At 39.4% G+C, this 24395-nt stretch overlaps 1 protein-coding gene across 2 annotated transcripts in view; it reads right to left on the bottom strand.

The window, feature by feature from the left end:
* cacna1ha (calcium channel, voltage-dependent, T type, alpha 1H subunit a) overlaps window positions 1-24395 on the bottom strand; it is a 99465-nt gene that overhangs the window by 36728 nt on the left and 38342 nt on the right. For both annotated transcript variants that reach the window (XM_077618423.1, XM_077618424.1), the window contains exons 3-16: window positions 22506-22618; window positions 21662-21795; window positions 18589-18686; window positions 14130-14289; window positions 12393-12717; window positions 11164-11256; window positions 9847-10085; window positions 8243-8775; window positions 7159-7325; window positions 6178-6372; window positions 5549-5700; window positions 3484-3669; window positions 3282-3399; window positions 1071-1226 (exon numbers count right to left, since the gene is read on the bottom strand). In XM_077618423.1, coding sequence (XP_077474549.1) covers window positions 1071-1226; window positions 3282-3399; window positions 3484-3669; window positions 5549-5700; window positions 6178-6372; window positions 7159-7325; window positions 8243-8775; window positions 9847-10085; window positions 11164-11256; window positions 12393-12717; window positions 14130-14289; window positions 18589-18686; window positions 21662-21795; window positions 22506-22618 — 2669 coding nt within the window. The remainder of the gene's footprint in view (window positions 1-1070; window positions 1227-3281; window positions 3400-3483; window positions 3670-5548; window positions 5701-6177; window positions 6373-7158; window positions 7326-8242; window positions 8776-9846; window positions 10086-11163; window positions 11257-12392; window positions 12718-14129; window positions 14290-18588; window positions 18687-21661; window positions 21796-22505; window positions 22619-24395) is intronic.

Here is a 24395-nt window from a genome sequence, read left to right as displayed (position 1 = left end):
TCTCATTCGAGTGATTCACAACTGAGTGTGAAGAGGCCGGGGTGAGAATCAGCACCTCCAAATCTGAAAATGTGATCCTCAGTAAGAAAAAGGTGGTATGCTATCAGGCATGAGGTCTTTCCTCAAGTGGAGTTTAAGTATCTCGGGGTCCTGTTCACGAATGAGGGGAGAATGGATCGGCGGGAGATCGACAGGCGAATTGGTGCAACGTGTGCAGTGATGTGGTGTCTGCATTGATTCATCGTAGTGAAGAAGGAGCCGTGCGTGAAGGCGAAGCTCTCTTTACCGGTCAATCTAGTTACTACCCCATTTATGCTTTGGATAGTGAATATAAAACAAGATCCCAGGGACAAGCAGTCAAATTGAGTTTCCCCCGCGGGGTGTACAGGCTTTCCGTTAGAAATAATGTGAGAAGCTTCGATATATGGGCTTCGAGTACACTAGGGGCCAATGTTCCCTCTAATTTTTGGTTTTTCTGGGCAGAAAGACAACCTCGCTGAGCACACTGAGTACCGGTGTGAGCAACATCATCATTGCTCGCTATGGGCACACACCAGTATCACACCTGCCATAAGCAGGTGTATGTCTACTACAAATAAATTATTTAGTAATAATAAAGTGTAATGATTAATATCTATGAATGGGCGGCCCGGCGGATGAGTGGTTCGCGCGTCGGCCTCACAGCTAAAAAAAAAATAGATATTTTTTTTAAAAATTGGGAATTTTATTTTGTGTGCTGCATATGATTTGCTGTGCGCAGAGAAGACGAGAGTAGTGTGCAATTGCGCACGCGCGCAGCTTAGAGGGAACATTAGTAGGGGCTCTTTACACATGAAGTGATTTGAGCATTTGATTAGGATGCCTCCTGGACACCTCCCTGTGGAAGTGTTTCGAGCACCGAGGGGAGGTTGTGAGAACAACAAAGGAAAAGGTAGGGAGATAATGTCTCTTAGCTGGCCAGGAAATGCCTTGGGATCTTTCCTGAAGCTGCTGCCTACGCGGCCTGACCTCAGATAAGTGAGAGAAAAGGGAAGACTAGAACAATCAAATGTTAAAATAAGGCCATTTACCTCAGCTTGGAATCCCTCTACCAATATAGCCACCAGGAGGTTGAAAAGCACGTAGTTTCCAAATGTCATCAGAGCAACAAAGTAGAGAGCTGCCCATGGGGATGTGGAGGCCATACCATTATACAACACCACGTTCCAGTCCTCCTGGGTTAGAATCTGAAAATTCAATAACACAAATTTTGGCACACATACAGCAACTTGGGAAATAGTCACTTTGCACAAAAAAAATCATAAAAATGTGAGAATCCACACTGAAACTCGCAAGCGGAAGCCACTCAACTGTCTTCTGCTTGCCACTAGGAAAATGGCGGAAGACAGAGGACTCAGCACTGAAGAAAAAAATGGCGGCCAGCCGGCAGTGACCATCATTTTTATCTGAAAATAGTTTTCTGAGCGGACGGAAGCCCCTGTTAGGGTGGATTTTTAATAGTGCGACCTTACACCATGGCGCTTATTTGAAAATAAAACTTGCCAGGAATTGGACGGCAGAGAGCATCAGCAAAGGGGGATTTTTTTTTTAGAAATGCGAAGCCCAGGCAATGTTACGGTGGACGCTATAGACCTTGTCCGAAAATAGAGCACTTTGGCCGGTGAGGATGCCGGAATGTCGAGGCGGAGCAACGTGGAAGTTGAGATACCATTTAAGTGAGGGCTGACCTTGTTGCACTTATCCCAAAATAGAGCTCCCTGGATGGCTAATTAACGGTAGGACGACGCAAAGGAGCGAAGTGGAAGTCTAATTTCCTGTGTCCCGTAGTTAGCTGGGATAGGCTCCAACACCCTCTGCGACTCTTGTGAGGATAAGCGATTCAGAAAATTAATGACAGAACTATCTATTTGAATCCATTTGAAGTATGGTTGCTGCCACAATTTTGCTTTGAATGGATTGGATATCTAAGAGTGATACATTTACTGAAATTCAGCGCAGAAGGATGTGTTGATGTGTTTTACAAATCTTAGAAAAGACAAATGCAGCCCCAAAAAAATGATAATGTTTACACTTTTTCAGGATTTATGGGATTTACATTTTGGGATTGTTACTTTGACTGCCATCATGCAGCAGTACTTCAACTTCTTCCACAAGGGATTACTGTAAGATGACAAGCAAGTTCTGTGAGCATGTGAGTGTGCAGTTTGTGTGTGTGTTTGTCTGCACTCACTTTTAAACCATTGCCAGAGATAAAAGCATTTAAAACTAGGACACAGTTAGTGATGCAGCATGAAAGCCTTCTACCCATTCAAACCCTGTTGCAGGGAGGTATTTCACTGTGCTGCGAGCTTAGCTGCATCCATGTGCGTGTTGGTGTGTAACTTTGGATGTTATTGTATCGTGTGTGAGTGTATTGTCCACAAAACTACAGTAAGTATAGAGTACTTTGGTACATGACAGTCAACCATGCATAAATGCTTCTTCAGCATCTCTCTTCTCCGTGCCGCAAAGTGGGACACCATTGGTGTTCTATTGTTGACCGAGAGACTTAACAGTATCTCCTCAGAGGATAGAAAAATGAATCAGAGTGTGCTAGAGAAGTGGTTGCCACGTATAAGAACAATTTACTTGACAGCCTTTGACTAATGAGCAAAGAACTTGCCAAGGAAGCTTGGCTCAGGAGAATCCATCTTATATATGCAAGCACATAAACACAAGTTTCGCATTTTGACTTTGGATGGCAAAGCAGCACATGTTGACTTTATTGAGGTTCAAATTGATTTATGTTATTTATTTTCAAAGTATGCTTTAAAAATGCCATGCCTTAAAAGGTTTCAGAGATAGAACACGTAAGTAGAATGTTTGGATGTCAAGCCATTAAAATACTCTGTCTACACTGAGTGGCTAAAAGAGTGGGTGCATTAAGTTCAAAATGATGGCTCGTGTATACTGTATAGAAACTTGGGTATGAAATATGTTAGTGGTTCGTGGTTTAGTAAAGATCAGCACCACTTCGGATGTGTTTATGATTGTGGATGCCTTTGACATGTTGAGAGGCAAAGGTTGAAGGGAATAAAATAGACGATCAACATTGGCAGGGCAAAATGTTTGATACAATTTTCAATATTGATAGATGATGCAGGTGTTACTAAAAGATTGCTGTTGGGGTATTTTGCTGTGATTTATGGAAAGTACATTGCAATATAAAGGTCAGAAACTATCACTACTGCAATATTTATTTATATAATGTATGTATTTGTACTTAAGTGCAATCAACTGACCTGAAATACGGTGACAATGGCCCACAGTAGAGTGTCAAAATTCTTTCGGTCAGGAATAGTGTCTCCATCATCCGTCTCAAGACTAAATTTGCAGCCAAACAGATGCATACCCAGTATGCTAGACAGATTGGGGCAAAAACATGTTACCATCAGCATAGATATCCCTGGTATTTTTATTGTAATTTCCTTTATCAATACTCACCTAAAGGTGAAGATGAAGAGCATCAGAAGCATACAGAATGTAGCCACATTGTCCATTGTTTTCATCAGGACTACAAGTTGTCTCCTCAGTGCAGGAAGGAAGCGGACCAACTTTAGAACACGAAGCAGACGGAACGTACGCAGGACTGACAACCCACCATCAGCTTGACCAATTATTTCCCACACACTGAGGAAGACAGTAAAATAAAACTATGGGTGTGACAATATACTATTAGTATGGTACCATATTGCTATAATTTGTGTGCCTATGGGTTATCAAGATGCCACAGCTAGGAATCAATGTACCAGTTTAAAAAATAGGTCACTATTTACTAAAGAAACCAATAGATTTGCTAACAAAATTTTCCACCAGAGTAATGTCTTTAATTGTTGTAATGTATGTTGCAAGATAATTATGATAGTGTGGTTTTCATCACAAATTTATTAGGAAGTGTCTAGAAGTACCGACCCCTAATAATAACAATGACCAGTGATAAATTTGCTTATAAAGTGTGGTCAGTGATTTTAAATGTATTTACTACTGTACATGGACATTAGCATAATCATTGGACATGATTATTTTGTCAATCAGTATAGTACCGTAATGGCACCACCAAAAGAATTTGGATACGCTCAAATCAAACTGTAGGGGGGTTTTCCCGCAGGTAATAGAAAAACATTATTGAAATTTTGATGTGTAAACATGTGACTGGTCACTTAAGTCACATTAAATTCTCAAACAAAGACATTTGGTCATTAATAAATCACTTTAAAGTGAGTACTTGACTGTTGATGTAACATGTGTTAGTATTTATATACAGTCATACCTCTATTTACGAATGCCTCTAGGTATGAAATTTCCAGGTTAAGAAAGCATTTTGTATGCAAATGATTGCCTCGGGATACGAAAAAGATCAAAGTTACGAAATCCCCCCAAAACTAATGCCTTTACTTATCCGTTATTTTATCTTGAAAATATTGTCCAGGATGCATTGGTTCTCACTTTAGAACCTCACTATACTCTACTGGGCCCTCATTGGCTGTCTCACAACAACCACTATACATGTTTCAAGATTCTGTTTTATGTACTTTTGATTGCCGTCCGTCGTCATGGAGTTCTGACGGTAGGTATTTTGAGTTTTTCCAAGTGTGGATGAAGCAGCTGCTTCTGGTTTTATCATCATGCCTCCCAAGAAAATTACAAAATTACCAGTGGGAATGAAAAGAAGTGGTCAGCGAGGAGGAGAATGACGAGTTGGTCGAGGGGCATAAAAACGAACTCTATAGAGCAAGAAGGCGGACGAGGAGCAAACAGCGAACATTCCAACAGCAAAAATTAAAGAAATGCTGGAGAAATTTCACGAACTTTCTGTCTTCGTAGAAAAAAACGATCCAGAAAGTGTTCACGAGTCTTGTGAAAAATTAAATTCCAAATACATCATAAAACTTTAATGTTTGTTGTTGATTAATGTTGTTAGTGTTGTTGTTTGAATTCTTAATGTTGCGTTTATGAGATGTGTGTTCATGTATTCGTGTTTGTGTGCGCTCTATCTGTTGCCTACCGTTAACTTCCTCCTGTTCCCCTGCGTTTCAACACGGTTAAATTTTGTATGCTTGTTAGTTATTTTATGACATTAATAAATCATTTTCTTATTATTTTCTCTCTTTTTTTTGTTTCTAACATCTTTCATACAAAATTGGGACATTTTGACCAATTTTAAAGGGTTTAGTTGGTGGTTGTGTGAGGACGGTGGAACAAATTAGATAATTTACATATAAAGTACTGCTCTACTTACAAAATTTTCAAGTTTCGAAAACAATTCTGGAACCAATTAATTTTGTAAGTAGAGGCACGACTTTGTTACATTTTTATTGTAGTTTATTTCATCCTACATGAAACAGTTCTGGACTGACTCATGGGTTCATTATGAGTCGGTCAGCACATTATAAAGATGAATAGAGCAACACCTCACAGCTAATGCCTGACAAGCTGGAGAAGCAATGCTTTCAGAAGCGGCCTGTGGTAAAAGTCTCAAGTGTATTTGTAAGAATAAGAACCTCGTTACCTGATAATAACAATGATGCTGTCAAATATGTTGTATGGATTTCTTATGTATCCAAATAGACCAAAAGCTAGCAGCATGAAGCCCATCTCTAAAACAAACATGCTAGTGAAGACGATGTTGCTGATCTCCAGCACATCAGTCAATTCTTCTGGCTGCAAGGATGAGAAAATAAAAGTAGGTTAGGAAAGGGGGATAGAAAATCAAGAGCCCTAAATGAGAAGTTCGTCAATCTTTCCACTATATTACCCCAAAGCATAGAAACCCCTTCGGAGTGTGTGCCCTAAATCAAGCTACTATCCATCAAATTCCCGAGTGACAATCAGGCCCAATCCATCAAATGGAGAAGAAAAGCTGCAATCTATCTACAATGATCTGGTCCACTTAACCCACCGTAGAGTTAGTGATCCAGGAAATTCAAGTAAGGGGCTCGAATCAGGGAACACTATCTATACATCCACTCACTTCAATGCAGAACCACTTATAAGTTTGATTGCATTATTACGCATGCCATTTTTGAAAGTTTAACAAACAAGAGTAAAGTTGCCTCAGTTAGAGAAGTTACAAGCTGATCCCATCATGGTTATTTGGACCTTCCAGTAACAAGTGTATTAAATTTCAGTGTCCCTTACCTGCTCGTGGTATTCTATCCCCATGCTGAGAGTGTTGACAAGAATAGCAGTCATAATGCCCCTGTTAAAGTATTTGCTCTCCACTATTCTCTTCAGTTTCTCCCTGAAATTCATCCATGCCCGGAGTGCTCCGTTTTTGTATTGCATCACCCCGTGTCGTCTGCCCCGACCTCTTCCACTTCTCAGGTCTCCTCCCTAAAAATTGACAATTTTAAGTAATGTGACAAATTAAGTTGATCACTTTCCTTTGACAGTACAGATATGGTTACTCATCCTATTTGACAAATAATCCGTCAAATGTAATGTTGACAATCATGAGAGCGAAACTTTATGCTTTACTATTAACTCATTGGCTGCCATTGATGGTGTTTAGGAAGTGGGGACTGAACAAATGTCCATTGCCTGCTCAAATTAAAATGGATTGGATGTCTAGCACTGTCAATGACACAGAAACATGAGCATCTAAAGCCATTCCTCTGAGTTTAGATGAATTGGACATCTATCATTGGTACTATCAAATGGTACTTTGCTATAAGGTCATTCACCCCAACTCTCAGTCAAAATGGATTGAATGTCTAGAGCTGTCAGTAGCACTGAAAAATAAGTGTTCAAACCAGTCCTACCAGTTTAAATCAATTGGACTACTATCATTGGTAATGGCACTTTGATAGTAAGCCACTGGCTTTAATTGACGAAGTTAGGCAAGCAACTAATTTTGTCTAATTAAACATATTTTCTTTCGCTCTTTTTGGGTCACGTACTAACTCATCCCTAAATGTCTGATCTATTTTGACTAGGAGGGGTGAATTAGTGAACGTTTATTCATTCGCCTATCCCACTCAAGATGGATCGGATCTCGAGAATGGCACTGAAATAAGAGCCTTCAAAGTCAGTCCTCCAAGTTTGAATGAAGTTGACATGTAGCATTGTCCATGGTAGGTAGTGAGTTAAAGACTACTAGTGTTTATAATCCAAAGTGACCTGAAGGAAGTCGTGCTGTCCATCAACTTCTCCCTTGTAACCTTCAAAATCACCCAACTCAAGTTCAATCGTCTCCAAGCTGTGGGCACAGAGAGGGCAGCTCAGTAGTTCCAGGAGCAGAGGACTGGGTACCATGCCTGCCAGCTGGTACAACACATTCTGGTGACCTGCCAGGGAAATAGTGGGAAAGGGTCACACATTGCACGAGGGTTATAATATGAAAAGTTTAACGTTTTCTTGTTTTGACGGTTCCATTAGATTTATAAAAAATATACTTTTTTCACTGACTGATGTCTCTATACCAGGGCAATTAGCACGGACATACCATTTCAATAAAATATGAACAGAAGCCAAAGTTCCAAGTGTAAAGACTGAGGTAATGATGTGAATATGAATAAATGCACTTTTATTCACCCATCGATTCACAGCTTAAGCATGACAATGATCGCTTAACACCATTAAAAGGAAATTACTGTCTAGAGCTCGGACCTCAGTCACTCATTGGAAGCAGATGAGGATGCCATATGATTAGTTGTTTTACCATTTTTTATATATGTTTTGTTTTCATCGGGGAGTAAATGATGTCATGCTTGAACTTTCTACCTTCATTCTAAAAATCACATTTAGAAATTGATTGTTGTCCAGTCCTGATCAAGTATTTAGACATCCAGTGTGGCTTTTTATTCTTTATTTATGTTTGTTTATTTGTTTGGGGGTAGAAGTTTGTTTTACAATAGCTGCATCAGAACAGGAGGTCCTGCAATAAGCTAATCATGCTATTTAAAGAGATCACAGCAAAAAGCCACCACACACTGAGTGACTAAACAACAATTGCTGACAAATTACAGTCAGTGACACCCTGCCAGAAGATGAGTCGTGTTAAATAAGAAACCTGAAAAAAACTGTTCTTATTAGATTACTTTGTGAGTCTGGTAAAGAGTTTTCAGTCCAAGATTATAGGACAAAGAAACCCTCTAAATTTTAGAAACAGGAACAATCTAGATCGGCATTTAGGATGAATTTTGTTTTTCTGCTTCAGATAATCTACATGAATGTTTTTGTGTTTGAGTTTGTATCTTCTTACTGTGCTGTCCCACCAGCTGGTAGAGCTTGTTCAGTTTTTCTGTGTGTTCAGATGTGGAATGGTTTGGCGGGTGCTGATCTGGACTGTGACCACCTTGCTGGGAATGAGGTGGCGGTGTCTTGCTGCTGTAGCTGCAGACAAATGGTGGCAGAATGGTAGGGTAATTCATCCCTCCATTTACTCTCCTGAGCAAGGCCCCCATGCCTTGGGTGACAACTGATTGATTTCCCCCACTGCTATTTCCATTTGTAGTTCCTTTACTAACAGGAAGGGACTTCATCTCCAGTTCCACTGCTTCTCCAACACCTCCATCTCCAGCTAAGAGCTCGGCACTTGCAACACTGCTCACGTGCTGCCCCCCATTGGGGAACCGACAGTGCTGGTGCTGATGGTGCTGCAACAAGTTGTGTATTGGCCTCAACCACAAAGCGCTACCTGGACCAGAACCCCTGCTAGAGCCATGGCCATGTCCATTACCTCCACTGTTACTTCCTCCACCACTGCCGTTAGGATTCACCTTTTTACGACGTTTACTGGTAAAAAGAAAAAAAATGAAACAACATAGATCCTTCTCAATAACATGAAGACATTACTCAGTATATCTTTAAGTAATACTAGAACTAACAGTTTTTTTACTCCCCTCCAAATTGAAATTCTAGTGTTTTAATCCATTTCTTCATCTTCCAAGCGGCTTATCCTCACGAAGGTCACGGGCTGCTCGAGGCTATCCCAATTAAGTAGGTCGGGTGTAGTGATATATTGATATGGTAATATTTTGAGGGACTTTGTATCTTATTCAATGAGTTATTCAATAGGCTCCAGCCCAGATTTGCTAAATTGTTTTGTGTTGGTTTGACAGAACAACCAATATATTGCTATCAAAATGACCCACTAGAACATTTTTTTCACCTTAATAGTGTCTATGTTAACTCATCATCTACAATTGGTGGCGCTAGACCATTTTTTTCTGAAATGGGTTGGAATAAACACTTCAAACGGACTATACGTGTACTAAATTTATTCAATTCAAAGCGTAAGGAGAGAAATATCTCATTTTTCTGTTTGCTATTTCCATTGTAGAATATCTCTCATCTCATCTGAACTGCTTTATCCTAATTAAGGTCGCAGGGGGTGCTCTAGCCTAGCTGAGCTGACTCCGGGGCAGAGGTGGGGTACACCCTGAATCGGTGGCCAGCCGATCGCAGGGCACAAGAGACAAATAACCATTCACGCCCACACTCATACCTAGGGGCAATTTAGTGTCCAATCAGCCTACCATGCATGTTTTTGTAAAGTGGGAGGAAACCAGAGCTGTAGGGCCGACGCGCTAACCACTCGCTTCACCGGGCTGCCCTGTAGAATACCATAAGTTGGTTTCCTGACTCACATATTGATAATTGTTATATCGCCAAATCATGAGATAATCGTTATAGTGAGCCTTGTATGGCAAATCAGAGTTTACCACCCCTAGTTTTGATAACAAACATGCATTTCTTTCTCTGCAAATTCTTATCACTTAAGAATTACAGCTTCAATGGTACATTTACTACAAGTTTTGTCTTTTAAGAAATTCTGTTTCGCATAACACACAGCCCATATCTGACCTGTGCCATCCTGAATATATCCTTTGCACTCTGCGTGTTAACTTCCGGTAAAGATGACTGATGTAACGCAGCATCTCCTCATAGCATGAGCCTGGTTCACTATAACTGGCAAGCGTGGAATCATTGGACATATAGCGAGCACGCTGCTCCCTCATAAGAGCATTCTCCCGTTGCTTTGTCTCTGAGAACTGGGTGGCTATGACCACGAGGCACAAGTTGATCATGAAGAAAGATCCCACCTGGTTGGAAAGGTAAAGATAAGATCTCAACTTAACAAAATAGATTAAAACATCTGTCACTTCCTTAAAATAATGAAATCAAAGGATTTATTATCTGTTGACTGGTCAAAAGTGTTACCAATGTAAATATTATTAGGGCGTACATTTAATTAAGATTTTTGGTTTTTACTTAATTTATGAATATATTATCATTCAAGCTTGATAGTGATGTTACAGAATACAAAATGAAGGTTTTGAAGAGGAAGTAAGTAATTAATCAATTGGCTTGTATGACATGCCATGAGCGCTAATTATCAAGGAGGAAGAAATGTGTTATGCAAGCTCTGAGATCTAACAATTTCCTATGTTGTTTTTCCTTTTCCCTAAAATGTATCGTTTGTTTTTTCTGCAACCAAATAAAGGAGCCGATTTTCTTGGTCCCAATTTTTTTTTTGCTTCTGTTGCATAACAAGCACTTCTACATCAAACGGCATGAAGACGACAAGCTCATAGAGGACTGAAAAAATATCGTTTAAGTGTGGATCTTTGAAAAGCTACACAAGAGCATGATAAAGGAAATGCAAAAAATGGGGAAAAATCATGCTGAAGCAGAAGGGAGCTGTGCTCACAGCACAGCTTGGAAAGGTTATTCTGGGTTTCAGAAAGAAAAACCTAACACAAGCACTTCGTCTAGAAGAAACATGTCAAATATATGCAAATTGGGCAAGAATCCAAATCCCAGTAGTGCAGACTGTACAGAGCCAAGTGAAACGAATGGTATTAAAGCAATGCATGTGAACTTCTGCAAGTGCTGAGCAAAAATATTTGTGTATGTTTAATTGAAGCAATAAAATTGGTAAAATTCGGTCTGCAAATGTGTGGATTCACTTTGTAAAGACTTCACCTTGGTTTGGTTTTCTTTTGTGGGTTATTGAATGTAAAAATAATTGGAATTTAATTTTGTATACAAGTAAAGATAATTAGAATGGCAACCAGAAAAAGGTAAAGAAAATAAACACCAATTAATGTGACTAGGTAATTAGCAGTATCTTTTTTTCTAACATGAATTAATACTTAAAGAAAGAAGGTTTTTACTTACAATGATGAGCAGTATAAAATATATAAAATTGTAGAATGAATGAGCATCCATGACATAGTACATGATATCAACCCATCCTTCCAGTGTGATGACCTGGTTGAGACAGAGAATTGAGGAAGGAATATGAATTAGCCTGAGTACACAAAAATGACTTGGACTTAGTAGTAAAGCTTTGAATCTGCACTTTTTTTCTTCCTTTCCTTAATATCTGCACAAATATCAGTGTGTGTGCCTGTGTTCAGATGTATCGAAAAATTGACACAGCTTCTTGCCAGACTCAGAGTTCTAATGAGCACTTGGGATGCTGACACCTGAAATCAGTCGCTGAGCTGAGCCAAGCCGATAACACGCTCACGCCTCACTATTTACAACTCAGCTTGCTTCTCAGATTACAGCCAAACCTACCCTGGCCATGCAACACTACCGTGAGGAAAAAATATATTAGGCTTCATACCAAACACCAAACGATAAAAAAACATTATCCTGTAATCAAAATTGATTGACTGTTTATAATGAATTCATTAATTAATTCACTCACTCAGTCTCTCCCTACCTACCTCCCTCCGGCGCTACCTCCCGCACCTCCCTCCCTCGTACGCCCGCCCTCATTCATATTCTGAAATGCTTATCCTCACAAGAGTCGCGGGGGGTGCTCGAGTGTATCCCAGCTAACGATGGGCACCAGGCAAGGGACACCCTGAATCGGTGGTCTGCCAATTATAGGGCACAAGGAGAAGTACAACCATTCACGCTCACACACATCCCTATTAAAAATTTAGAGTGTTCAACCAGCCGACCATACATGTTTTTGGGATGTGGGAGGAAACCGAAGCACCCGCTGAAAACCCCTGCAAGCCTGAGGAGAACATGCAAACTCCAGACAGTGAGGCCCGACCTGGGATCGAACCCTCTACCCCAAAACGGTGAGGCCAATGCGCTAACCACTTATACACCGGGCTGGCTCATTTTATTCATTCTATAACTAAAAGGAATATAATAAGAAACGTGCATCAAAATCTGTTCTGCAAGGTGAGCAGCATAAAGAGAAAGAAGAACAAAATACTGGGTGGGTGGATGATTCTGATTGAATAACAATTTCATAAAACAATCTCAAATAACAAGTATTCATACTGATCTTGTCTATGACCCAGTTTCATATCACAAACTACTTTAAAACATTTACTGTACTATCATCTAACAATAAATAACTTACTTTCATTCTTTCTTACCTGGAAAATAGCAATCCAAGCATAGCCGATGTTGTCAAAGTTGACAGCTCCCTTGTGAGGGTTGTGATCCCCAGCTTGGCACACATTGTAGTACTGGTTCCAATTAACACATCCATTTACACTGGCCCCTCTCACTGTAGGGACTAGTCCAATAACATCTGAACTTTGGTGAGGTGCTGGTAAATGGCACTCAATCTTGGCCTCGGTGTAGGCTGGAACAGCTTTGCAACGAAGCATCCCGTTTTCACGAGGTGCCGAGCAGATAAACGGGCTGTCTTCGCCTTCTTCTGACATGTAGTACGGGCTGATTGACAAATTATATTTCCTAGACAAACAGACAAAGAAATATTCACTAATCTAGTTCACAAATATGGTACCAAAATATCAATATTGTAATGTAAATTTAAGGAGGTGACGAAATAATCTAGGCAGTCTGGAAACTATCGTAATTTTCTAGACTATAAAACGCTACTGCTTTTACCCTGCTGCTTACACATAAATGGATTTATACATATATGGACTTATACATATATGGACTTGTAAAATGTCTTAAATCAGGGGTGGCAAACTACGGTCCTCGAGAGCCGCTATCTGGTCTGTTTTCTATATCTCACTCCTCTACCACACCTGAATCAAATGATCAACTCATCAGCAAGCTGTCCAGGAGCTTGATACCGATCCCGATTGCCGGCCTCCTATTGGCTATTTCCCAACAACAGTATTAAGTGTGCTTTCGACCATCATTCGTCGTCAGGGAGTTCTAAGTTTTTTTTTTTGTGGTTTAAGCAACTTTGTGCTTTATTTGAATTTACTACAGCAAATTAAATTAAAAAAGCGGGCCCTGCTTTCCATCCAAGAAAAAAATATCGAAGTATCGATGTAATGATATTTAAATTCAGTATCCAGTTACAACATTGGAGTTCAACATTATTTATTTCCAGTTATTTGGTATTTGTTTTTGCATAAAAAATCTGTTGTTATGCTGTGCTCTTGAATTTGCATTTTCCGTGTTCACTCATTGGCTGCCATTGATGGCAAGAGAAGTGGGAAGACTAACAATGAATGAATGAACCAACGAACGAACGAACGAATGAACTGATTTCAAGAGTTTTAATTTAGTTTTTAAGAGCCACATGATTGAATATTGATCATTGTCAATGACCCTGAAAGAGTTCATCAAAAATATAACATTTAACTTAGCTACACAGCTAAACACAAACATCACACAATCATAAGTAGAAAAAAAGCAATACTTTTGCCATCATTTCACTATATCTGTACACTATATACATTTTGTGATATTTTTGTTTTGGTGGTGTTTTGTGAGATTTTTGTTATGTGTAACATGGTGACTGAGAAGTAATAAAAGAGAGTAGGAAAGGTGAAAAAGACACCAAAAGGACAGTATGATCCTGATAGTTGAAGGCGAGAATCCCTTTTGACATGAAATAGTATGCCTTTTTTCATTCATTCATTTTCCAAATCACTTCCTCGTGAGGGCTGCTGGAGCCTATCCCAGTACCAGGCATGAGGCACCCCGAATCAGTAGCCAGCCAATCGCAGGAGTTGTAGTCCTCAATAACATTTTGTTTGCAATTATGCACAGAGCTTCACAAAGTGCACTTTTTTTCCAGAAATTTAAAAATTTTTAAAATTCTGAAGTTGATCAGTGAGAGTGTTACACCTATTCTTGAAGGAGGAATGTTTTACATTTTATCACAAGACTGGATGACTTACGTTCTGATATTCCCTCCCATGAAGCAGCGGTTTCGCAGAAGTCCTGCCCACAGCTGGACCCCAACAATCCCAAAGATGAAAAAGACGAAGAAGCAGAGGAGGAGGACATTCCCTAACATAGGAAGGGTGTCCAACAGTAGTGTCACCAAGATTCTCATACCTAGATAATTGGAAACGAAATGTCAGTCCAATGATCTAATGATCTTGTGTATTTAAACATGAGTGAACACAAACAGTTTTGCATAATGTTAATTGTGGCCAAGTGTACACCTTTATAGCAGGAAATAATCATGTAGTCTGAACTCAACTGTATCTCTTTGGCCAAAATAATGACAAAGAATGACAAAAGAGAATGTGACAGTGTGTGACATAATTGTGTCCTCGGGTATCTAAATTCATGTTCCCGGTGGCTGGTATTACTTAAGCGCAAGCTTCAATCTCAGCATGTCTAGTGTGGTTATCATCATCAAAATAAAAAGGCAGTGCCTACAGTGTACAACATAAGAAACCCTCTTTTTTTATTTCTGACTAGCCTCTTTGATCAATAAATTCAGTCTTCTCTGCTACAACTATTTGACCAGCAATCAATCTATTTTAGAATTTTCCAAAAAAGACTTTATTCGATTAATTCACAATTTTCGAAATTGAATACATGAAGATCTATTCAGAAATTGTTATAATTCGCTACCAAACGCCCAGATAATTTGTAATCATTGAAAAATTTATGATAAAAACTTGTATTCATGGCAGGGGTGGGCAAGCCAGTCCTCAAGGGTGGCTGTTGGTGCCAGTTTTTGTTCCAACCGATCCAGCACAGATAGTTTAAACATTGGGATTTCTGCTGAAACAAAAAGCACCTGACTGCAATCCACTGATTGCACTTCCAAGATACCCGATTTTTGGAATGGTTACCTATTTAGAGATTAGAACGAAAGCCCACACCCACCACAGCCCTTCGTGGAATAGTTTGCCCACCCCCATATTTATAGCATTACATATTCAATCCATTTCAATTCGAGGTGCTGGAAGCAATCGAATGCTGATGATCCACTGTCATAATCATTATGTAATATTGTATTACTCATGGCTTTTTAAATAATATTTAATATATCTTATGTGTATATTTCATTGTCATTACATTGTATATTACGTTGCTCATTCAATCATCAACTTTACCGCGCACCCTCGCAAAGGTTGTTGGACGCTATCTTCGGCCGAAAGGCAGACTACACCCTCGACAGGTCGCCAGCCAGCCGGAGGGCACACAGAGAGACAACCATTCATGCTCTGAATCAAACCCCCACCGAGCGGGAATCGATCCCACACTTGCCCGTACCAAAGCCAGGTGAGTGAACCCCTACACCATCCGATAGCCCTATTATGTTGTTATATTTTTATTCGTATGTTTTTAATCGGCCTCACGGCTCTGGGGTCCTGGGTTTAAATCCAGGTCTGCGTGGGTTTTCTTCGGGTACTCCGGTTTCCTCCCACATTCCAAAAACATGCATGGTAGGCCGATTGGACACTCTAAATTGCCCCGACGTATGAGTGTGAGCGTGAATGGTTGTCCACTTCCTTGTGCTCTGCAATTGGCTGGCACCGATTCTGGGTGTTGTCCCTCGCCTTTGGCCCGAAGTCAGCTGGGATAGGCTCCAGCACCCCTTGAAACCTTAGTGAAGATACACCGCTTCAGAAAATGAATGAATGAATGAATGTTTCTAATTTCCTATTGCGAAATACATGCAGGCAACAATAATGCCACAATTGGAGGTCTAATGGGTACAAAACAATTGAGTTTTATTGAATGCTTTCATTGTCATTTTCCAAGTATAATGGAATTTAAAGCTTCACTATGAAGTGCACAATAAATAATCAATAAATTATAATAATACAAAATAAGTAAATAAATATACAATAAATAAGGAATAAATAAATAGTCAACATAATAAGTAATGGGCTGCCATTTGCTCCTGGGCTTCAGGTTTGAGGCTAGTGTTCTATATGAATGTGATTTAAAAAAAATAATTATGAAAGATTAAAATTGTATTTTTGCCATTATTTGATTATCTTTGATTTTTCTTTGCCCAGTATTTAATATTACACCACTATTTCAAGTTGAGTCTGTGGCTAATCATGTTGTAAATTTGTCCAATGCATTCATCACAAAAATGAAAAGGCTATTTTCCAGCTGCCAATTGGATGTTTGAGAGGGGAGCGAACAAGTAAACACAGGAGAGAAGTTCGTGGATGAGGATGTTACAAATAATGAAGGGAGATTTAATGAGCGAATCAGCGGAAGACTAGCAAACATGACAAACACAGCATGCACTGCTCACTGTAACTAAGCCACAGAGGGAAAACACATTAACATCTGTCTAATGATGGCAAGTTCTCATCTCTTTAAACAGAAAGGCAAAAAGAACAGAAACAGAGTGGATGCGAAATGGTTAGTGGCAAACAAAGACCAAGTGTGTTTATAAGTAGCAGTGGCGGGAAAGGGATCGAAATAATTAATGTCTTAATGACATTTGAAAGAGGAAAAGGATGAAAAATGTGATCCAATGTGAGACACAGAGAAAGTAGGCTGGCTATGGTGAACATTGCAAGTTTTTTTTTGTTCTGGTTGTGTGTGCCTTTCAGGAAACAAGCATTTTGGTCCTCAGGGCAGGAGTGTGCCAGTCTGTATCTGCCCTGACCTTGAATAGGCTAAAGGCAAAGAATTAGCTTGCCTGCATGTCACCCCTTTCTGCTCCCCAGCCCAGAAACAAAGCCCACTTCCTCCAGGGAAACACACTAACCAAGGTTTCACCATACAAATTTTGCTTCACATTGTCCATACCCACCACAAACATTCTCCGAAAAGCAACTATTGGCTAAATGATACGCTTTCAGGTAGAACATCCACTCCCTGTGGATGAAAAACAAACATCTAGTCTGTGCTGTAGGTAAGACTAATACCTGCAAAGAAACATTAAAATCAGCTATACTTTGTAATAGAATTTGGGTTGTTTGGAGTTGCAAAATGTAAGGTGTTCATGTAATACATACATATAATAGGATTGATTAAAAAGGACTAAATATAGAAAATTAAATTGAAAATCACATTTAAAAATAAAAAGAATCTTAAGTAAAAAGAAACGTTAGTAATTATGAAGAATAATTAAAATATTTATAACAAATCATTCATTTTCAATGCTGCTTATCCTTTTCAGAGTTGTGGGGTGCTAGAGCCTACTTTGTGTGAAAGGCAAACTACATCCGAGACTGGTGCATAACAAATTTAAAATATAATCAAAAGAATGAATTTAGAAATAAAAGAAGGACTTAATTAGAAAATGCTTCCTTTTTATTAGTCTTCATATATTCTTTCATTCGTTTTCTGATACGATTATCCTCATAGGGGTCGCAGGGGGTGCTGGAGCCTATCCCAGCTGACTTCAGGCATGAGACGGGGGGTACCCTGAACTTGTGGCCAGCCAATTGGAGGGCACATCTGCCATGCACATTTTTAGAATGTGGGGGGGGAAACCTGGAGAAAACCCACCCAGGCTCAGGAAGAACATGCGCGTCCACACAACAGGGCCGACCTGGATTCGAACCAAGGACTCCAGAACTGTGAGGCCAATGGACTAACCAGTCATCCGCCAGGCCGCCCTGTTTTATTCTTCATATATTTATAATTATTTCATCATTTTTACTTTTTAATTGATCTTAAAATTGTCTTCTGTCTATTTTTATTGTATTTTACGATTCATTAATGTAATTATATTTTAAGATTTTTTATTTAGGTTTCTCTAATTTGTAGTTGTATTGTTCAAATTCACTTTATATTTATCTTTTTATTATTAATTTTTTATGTACTTCTGTATTCCATTCTTGGTATATTCTTGTATATTTGTTGACTTGTTCACTGCCATTGACACCAGTAAATGTTCAATCAATTTGCCTGTGGTTAGCGGTACTCGGACGTTTTGTCGAAAGATGTTTGGTCCCCTGACGTTTGGTCCCCGGACGTTTGGTCGACCGGACGTTTGGTCGACCGGACCTTTGGTAGAACGGACGTTTGGTCGACTGGACGTTTGGTAGAACGGACGTTTGGTCGCCGGGTTCGCTCGCTGTCAAATTATGACAGAGTTTACTGTTAATATTTTAATATTAGATATTTAGATATTAAACACTCTCTCTCATGATTATAATTTTGAGAGCTGGTTTCAACAGTAACAATCTGGCGACCAAACGTCCGTTCTACCAAACGTCCATTCTTCGAACAATCGCTTCAGTCGCTGCCAGCCTGCTAGGCAATTGGATTAAATGTCTATCACCCTCAATGGCAACCAACGAATCAGATATGAACTGAAGCATCTGAGGGTAAAATGTCACTGAGCAATATTGAATCAAGTAAAGCTGTACATAAAAGGTATTGTGACCTGCTTCAGCAAATGTTCAAACATGGACTTACTTGGCACTCTGTTGATGGCTCGTAGAGGCCTCAGGACACGTACAGTACGAATGGCTGAGAAACTGGCATTCTGTCCATCCAGCGAGTACTCCAATACACTAAAAATACAGATACAGGAATGTTTTCTATGTTACTCACTTTGAACACAACCAAAGCTGGCATTACTAAAATAATATTAGGCTTATATTTTAATAAGGGCTTCAAGCATGCAGTATTTGTTGAGAGCGCTTTCGACATGTCATAGTTGCATTGCTTTTTTTTTATTTGTTCATTTTCCATACCGCTTATCCTCACAAAGGTTGTGGCGGTGCTGGAGGCTAACTGATGGATTAATTATTAATACAATTTAATTAACATGGAAGACATCTTTAAACATACACTGGTTACAACTTGCAAGGAGAATCACTCATAACTCGCCTTCGTTCAAAAGGATTCTGAAGAGCGGCATACTCTTCTCTCCATTTAGTCGCGACATACTGAAAACATTTAATGTAATCTGATTCAAAACAATCGCATAAGCTAACCGAATAACACCATTAAGGTAAAAAAAACAACTGCTCATATTCGATCGAAACCAAAACACCTGCGTAAGAATTTGCAGTATAAGCATAATAATTTCTTTATAAGGTAAACTGCCGGCGTCCCAGTCAAAGCAATTTATGAGTCCTTCGCAGATCTTCATTGCGAACTTGCATCTGGGTGTCTGGGTTGCGGGGTGTATCTCCCAGTAAACAGTCCTTGGAGGGTGAGGTGTTACGTCAACAAGCTGGAGCCAGCAGGGTGACCTCGAGTTTTCCTCAGTCTCAAATTAAAGACACTCTTATACAAAAGTAATTAAAATGCATACATCTATAATATTATCCAGAATAACCCCAACACTAACCCAGCCAACCATGGGCAACAGGTAGGAGACACCCTGAATTGGTAGCCAGCCAATCGCAGGGCACAACTAGATAAACAACCCTTATGCTCACACTCATATCTAGGGGCAATTTGGGGCAAGTGTTCACCCAGCGTACCATGCATGTTTTAGGATGCGTCAGGAAACCGAAATAACTAAGAAAAAATACGCTAGCCTCGGGAGAATTTACAAACTCCACACAGGAAGGTCAGAACCTAACTGGGATTGAAGTTTCAATCTCAGAACTGGAGGCCCGACGGGCTAACAGGTCGTCCACCGGGCGACCTTGTTCCTTAAATTCTGATCCAAAATCAATAACACTATCGCACTCAGTTTATATACCGTATCATATAGATTTATACCTCTACTTACAAATGCGTCTAAATACAACATTTTCAGGTTATGAAACACTTTGATATGCAAATAACCTTCCAATATATAAAAACAAGATCCAATTTACGAAATCCTCCACCAAAAGATGAATACATTTCCTGTGTCTGTTATTTTATTTGGAAATTGTCCTGCCTCCTGCCTGACACTCCACTGACTTCCTATTGGAGCCTCGAAAAACCAACTCTTTTTGACTGGCAATAGTGACCACTTGAAACCCACCTCCTGGCATTAGTACTACACTACTGAAGGAGATTTTTTTTTTAAAGCGACGACTCCTTGGCATGGCCTCTATGTAGTGAACGACATGATGGAGAGACTGTTATAGTCCTTTGGAGTTCTATTTAATAAGTACGGAGTTGTTTTTAATTTATAATTTGAATTTGTTTACGTGTTTTTATGTGCATATGTTCGTGTGCTAATGATATCTTCCTCCTTACACTGCACTGTACTCCTGCATGAAATGTTTTTGCATGCTCGTTATTCATTTGAATACATTAATAAATAATTTTCTCATAATTTACTTTTATTTTTGGGTGTTTTTCACATATTTCATACAAAATTGTGGAACTATGATAATTTTTAAAGGGTTTTGTTGTTAGTTTCTTTTTAAGGACCGTGGAACGAATTTGAGAATTTACATTAAAAATACTGCTCTACTAGCGAAAAATCCAAGTTCCAAAACACGTTTTAGAGTGATTTAATTTCATAAGTAGAGGTAAGACTACCTGTTTTTTACTTTAATTATTTATTTTCTCATCTCATCTCATTTTATGAACCGCTTTAGGACCAGAGGCGGTGGGCACCCTGAATTGGTGGCCAGCCGATCACAGGTCACAGGGAGACAGCCAACCATGCACACTCACACCCATATCTTAGAGCACATGTGTCAAAGTGGTGGCCTGGGGGCCAAATCTGGCCCGCCGCATTATTTTGTGTGGCCCGAGAAAGTAAATGATGAGTGCCAACTTTCTGTTTTGTGATGAAATTCAAATGAAGATTGTAGATTATTTCCTGTTTCCTCATTTTAAATCAATCAATAATTGCAAAAAATTGTACTAATTTGAATGTCCAATCGATTAGCACGATCAAGAAAGCTGTCAATTTATTAATCGATTAATTTTGGCAGCCTAGTGGGAAGACATAACGGCCCTCCGGATGTAATTGAAACTACCATGTGGCCCGCGACAAAAAAATTAGTTTGACACCCCTGCCTTAGAGTGTCCAATCACCCTATCATGCATGTCTTTGGAATGTGGGAGGAAACTGGAGTACTCAGAGAAAACTGGAGTACTCGGAGGAAACCCACACAGGCCCGGGGAGAACATGCAAACTCCACACAGATGGACATGACCTGGATTTGAACCCAGGACCCTAGAGCTGTGAGGCCGACGCGCTAACCACTCACGTCACCGGGTCTCCGCGCGGATTAATTATTTAGTTTTTTTAAATTGCAAACACAGAAGATTCTGAGTGTCAACTCTATTTTGCTAGTGTCTTGATGGAATTTTTGAGATTGTTCACAAGCATGAATGGTTGGTTGGATAATGTTGAGGCCTACCGTTAGCATTACTCAGAGGCATACAAACAAACAGTTGCTTTTATATAAACCCCCTGAAGAAAATACGCCAAAGGGGTAAAACACTGAATGTGTGTTTGTATATGAGTTACTTTTGTGTGTTAAAAAAACAACAACACAGGGACGCACCACTGTCATTCAGTCATAAGTGGTTACAGTTTTAAATTTGGGGGTAGGAGAAAATAACATTTTGGGACACCCACCCAGCCATGACGATGACAAAGTCCAGCTGGTTCCATTTGTCGCCAAGGTAACAGTTGCTGCCAAAAATCCCTAGAGCCACCATCTTGATGATCATTTCCACCGCAAAGAAAGCAAATATACAATCATCCAAAACCTGATGGGAAAACAGACAGAACAGGAGTAGGAGTTTGTTTTACATATTGATAAATAAATGAAATTAGACAGTTAGTATTGCCATGATATGTAGTATATTTCCATTTTTGACTACAAAGCATATTAAACAAATGACATAAGAGAAGAAGTAGGAAAGGGTGGATAGAAGTTTTGTTGATCTGAGCCTGATGTTAAATGTATATTAGCAAATTACCATTACCATGTCTTTTTATGGCATAATATGAAATGTCTAACTCTAACCAAAGTGGAATATTATATATTCAGAATCACTTTTCTTGGCACCTTGATTGCTTGGTTAACTCAGGTGCCTTTGAACATTACAATCAGCCCATAAATTATTTACCGGTACACTAAACCATAGGGCTGCAATTCTTCGTAATCAATTCTAAGAGAATAATCTCTATCAAAATTCTTCATTTTACAGTGGCATTTTAAGTCTTTTTGCTTGTAGTTTTATGGGAATAGATTTTGACTAGGTCTAAATGTTTTTTCCTTCGGGATAACTCAATGGAAGTCTTTGACAGTTTAAGACGTCCAATCCTTTTGAAGTGGGAATTCTTACTTTGAATGAAATGCCACCGTTCCCACTGCAAATGGATTGGACAGCTACGAGTAATAAATTATTGACAATCTCATCTAATTTCACAGCAGAAGGATTGCAAAGAGCCACATCATCAATAATTTACAAACCTGGAGAACGCGGCACCACTCTGACAGACATGTGACATCCTCACAAGGCCGGAACATCCCCAGAGTGACACAGTTGAGGAGGATCACCAACATGGACACGTGTTCGAACCATGTGCATGAAGGAGTTAAGGTTCAAATGTGAAATCTTTGACAGTCCCAACCAATAAAAAAATGTCAGATAACATTTAGATCAAATGCCCAATGTAGTTTGAAATACCTTCCAGTTGAGACAAAAAGAAGACAAAGACAACCATTCACGCTTACACACATACCTAGGTGAAATTTAGAGTGTTCAACCAGCCTACCCTGCATGTTTTTAGGATTTGGGAGGAAACCAGAGTACCCAGAGAGAACATGGAAATAACAGCTGAATCATTGAATTCCATGCACATCCCCCAAAACAGCAGATGTCTATGTACTATATTTATATTGTCAATAAAACATTATTACAAAATGTACAGACAATAATTTGTTATAGTGGATCTTTAAAAGGATAATAGTAGCATGAAACATGACATCCGACCTTATAATAAAAGGCAGTGTATCAAGGGTTGTGCCAAACATACAAAGTATAACTAAACTTGCATGCACACCCAACCATGATTCTCAAATATAACCTTGTAAGCATACATGGATACACAACCACATGAAGACAACACTGAAAGATCTCATAGAGTGCCTGCACGCACGCATGCATGCAGGAATAAGATAAGCCCACTCGAGTTGAGCTGTCAGGTCAGTGCTGGTATAAAAAAAATAGCATAGAGTAGAGCTGAGTTTGTAATGGACAGTGAAGAGCATTTGAGAAACTACAACAAAGAACCACTCTTGTTTCACATTTTGGTAATAATAGTAAAGCCACATCCAACACAATGCCACAACAAAAGTACAAGCAGAAAAAAAAGTGCTTGTTTATAGATGACAAAGTCAATTGGTAAATGTTATAGCCCTGAGTGTCCAGTTTGGAGCTTGTTAGATGGTTGTAATCAGAGGAACACTGTCTATAATCTATTCTAACTGTTACAGAGTGAAAAAAACAGTGTACATAATTCCACAACTAAAGTATGAACAGAAAAAAGTGCTTATTTAGAGATGACAAAATCAATTCGTAAAATTTTATAGCCATCTGTGTCTACTTTGGAGCTTGTTAGATGGTTGTAATCAGTAGAACACTGTCTATAATCTATTCTAACTGTGACAAAGTGAAAAAGCAGTGCACATAATGCCACAACAAAAGTACGAACAGAAAAAGTGCTTGTTTAGAGATGATAAAGTCAATTGGTGAATTTTATAGCCCTCTTTGTCTAGTTTGGAGCTTGTCAGAGGGTTGTAATCAGAAGAACACTGTCTATAATCTATTCTAACTGTGACAAAGTGAAAAAGCAGTGCACATAATGCCACAACAAAAGTACGAACAGAAAAAGTGCTTGTTTAGAGATGACTAAGTCAATTGGTGAATTTTATAGCCCTCTTTGTCTAGTTTGGAGCTTGTTAGAGGGTTGTAATCAGAAGAACACTGTCTATAATCTATTCTAACTGTGACAAAGTACAAAAACAGTGCACAGGTTTATGTTAAGCTGCCTCGTGGTGAAGAGGTTCACTTGCCTGACTTTAGTGCGGACAGGTGCGGGCTCAATTCCCGCAGATCGTGGTATGATTGTGTGTGTGGATGGTCATTTATCTCTCTGTGTGCCCTTTGGCTGACTGGTAACCAATGTTCCCTCTAAGCTGCACGCATGCGCAATTGCGCAGTACTCTTGTCTTCTCTGTGCACAGCAAATCATATGGAGCTCACAAAATAAAATCCCCATTTTTTTATTTTTTTTTAAGCTGTGAGGCTGACGCGTGAACACTCATCCGCCGGGCCGCCCATTCATAGATATTAATCAT

This window comes from Stigmatopora argus, chromosome 14 (genome assembly GCF_051989625.1).
Source record: "Stigmatopora argus isolate UIUO_Sarg chromosome 14, RoL_Sarg_1.0, whole genome shotgun sequence".
NCBI classification, from domain to species: domain Eukaryota; kingdom Metazoa; phylum Chordata; class Actinopteri; order Syngnathiformes; family Syngnathidae; genus Stigmatopora; species Stigmatopora argus.
Note: the sequence above shows the minus strand (reverse complement) of the source record. Positions and strands in the feature narration are given on the sequence as shown.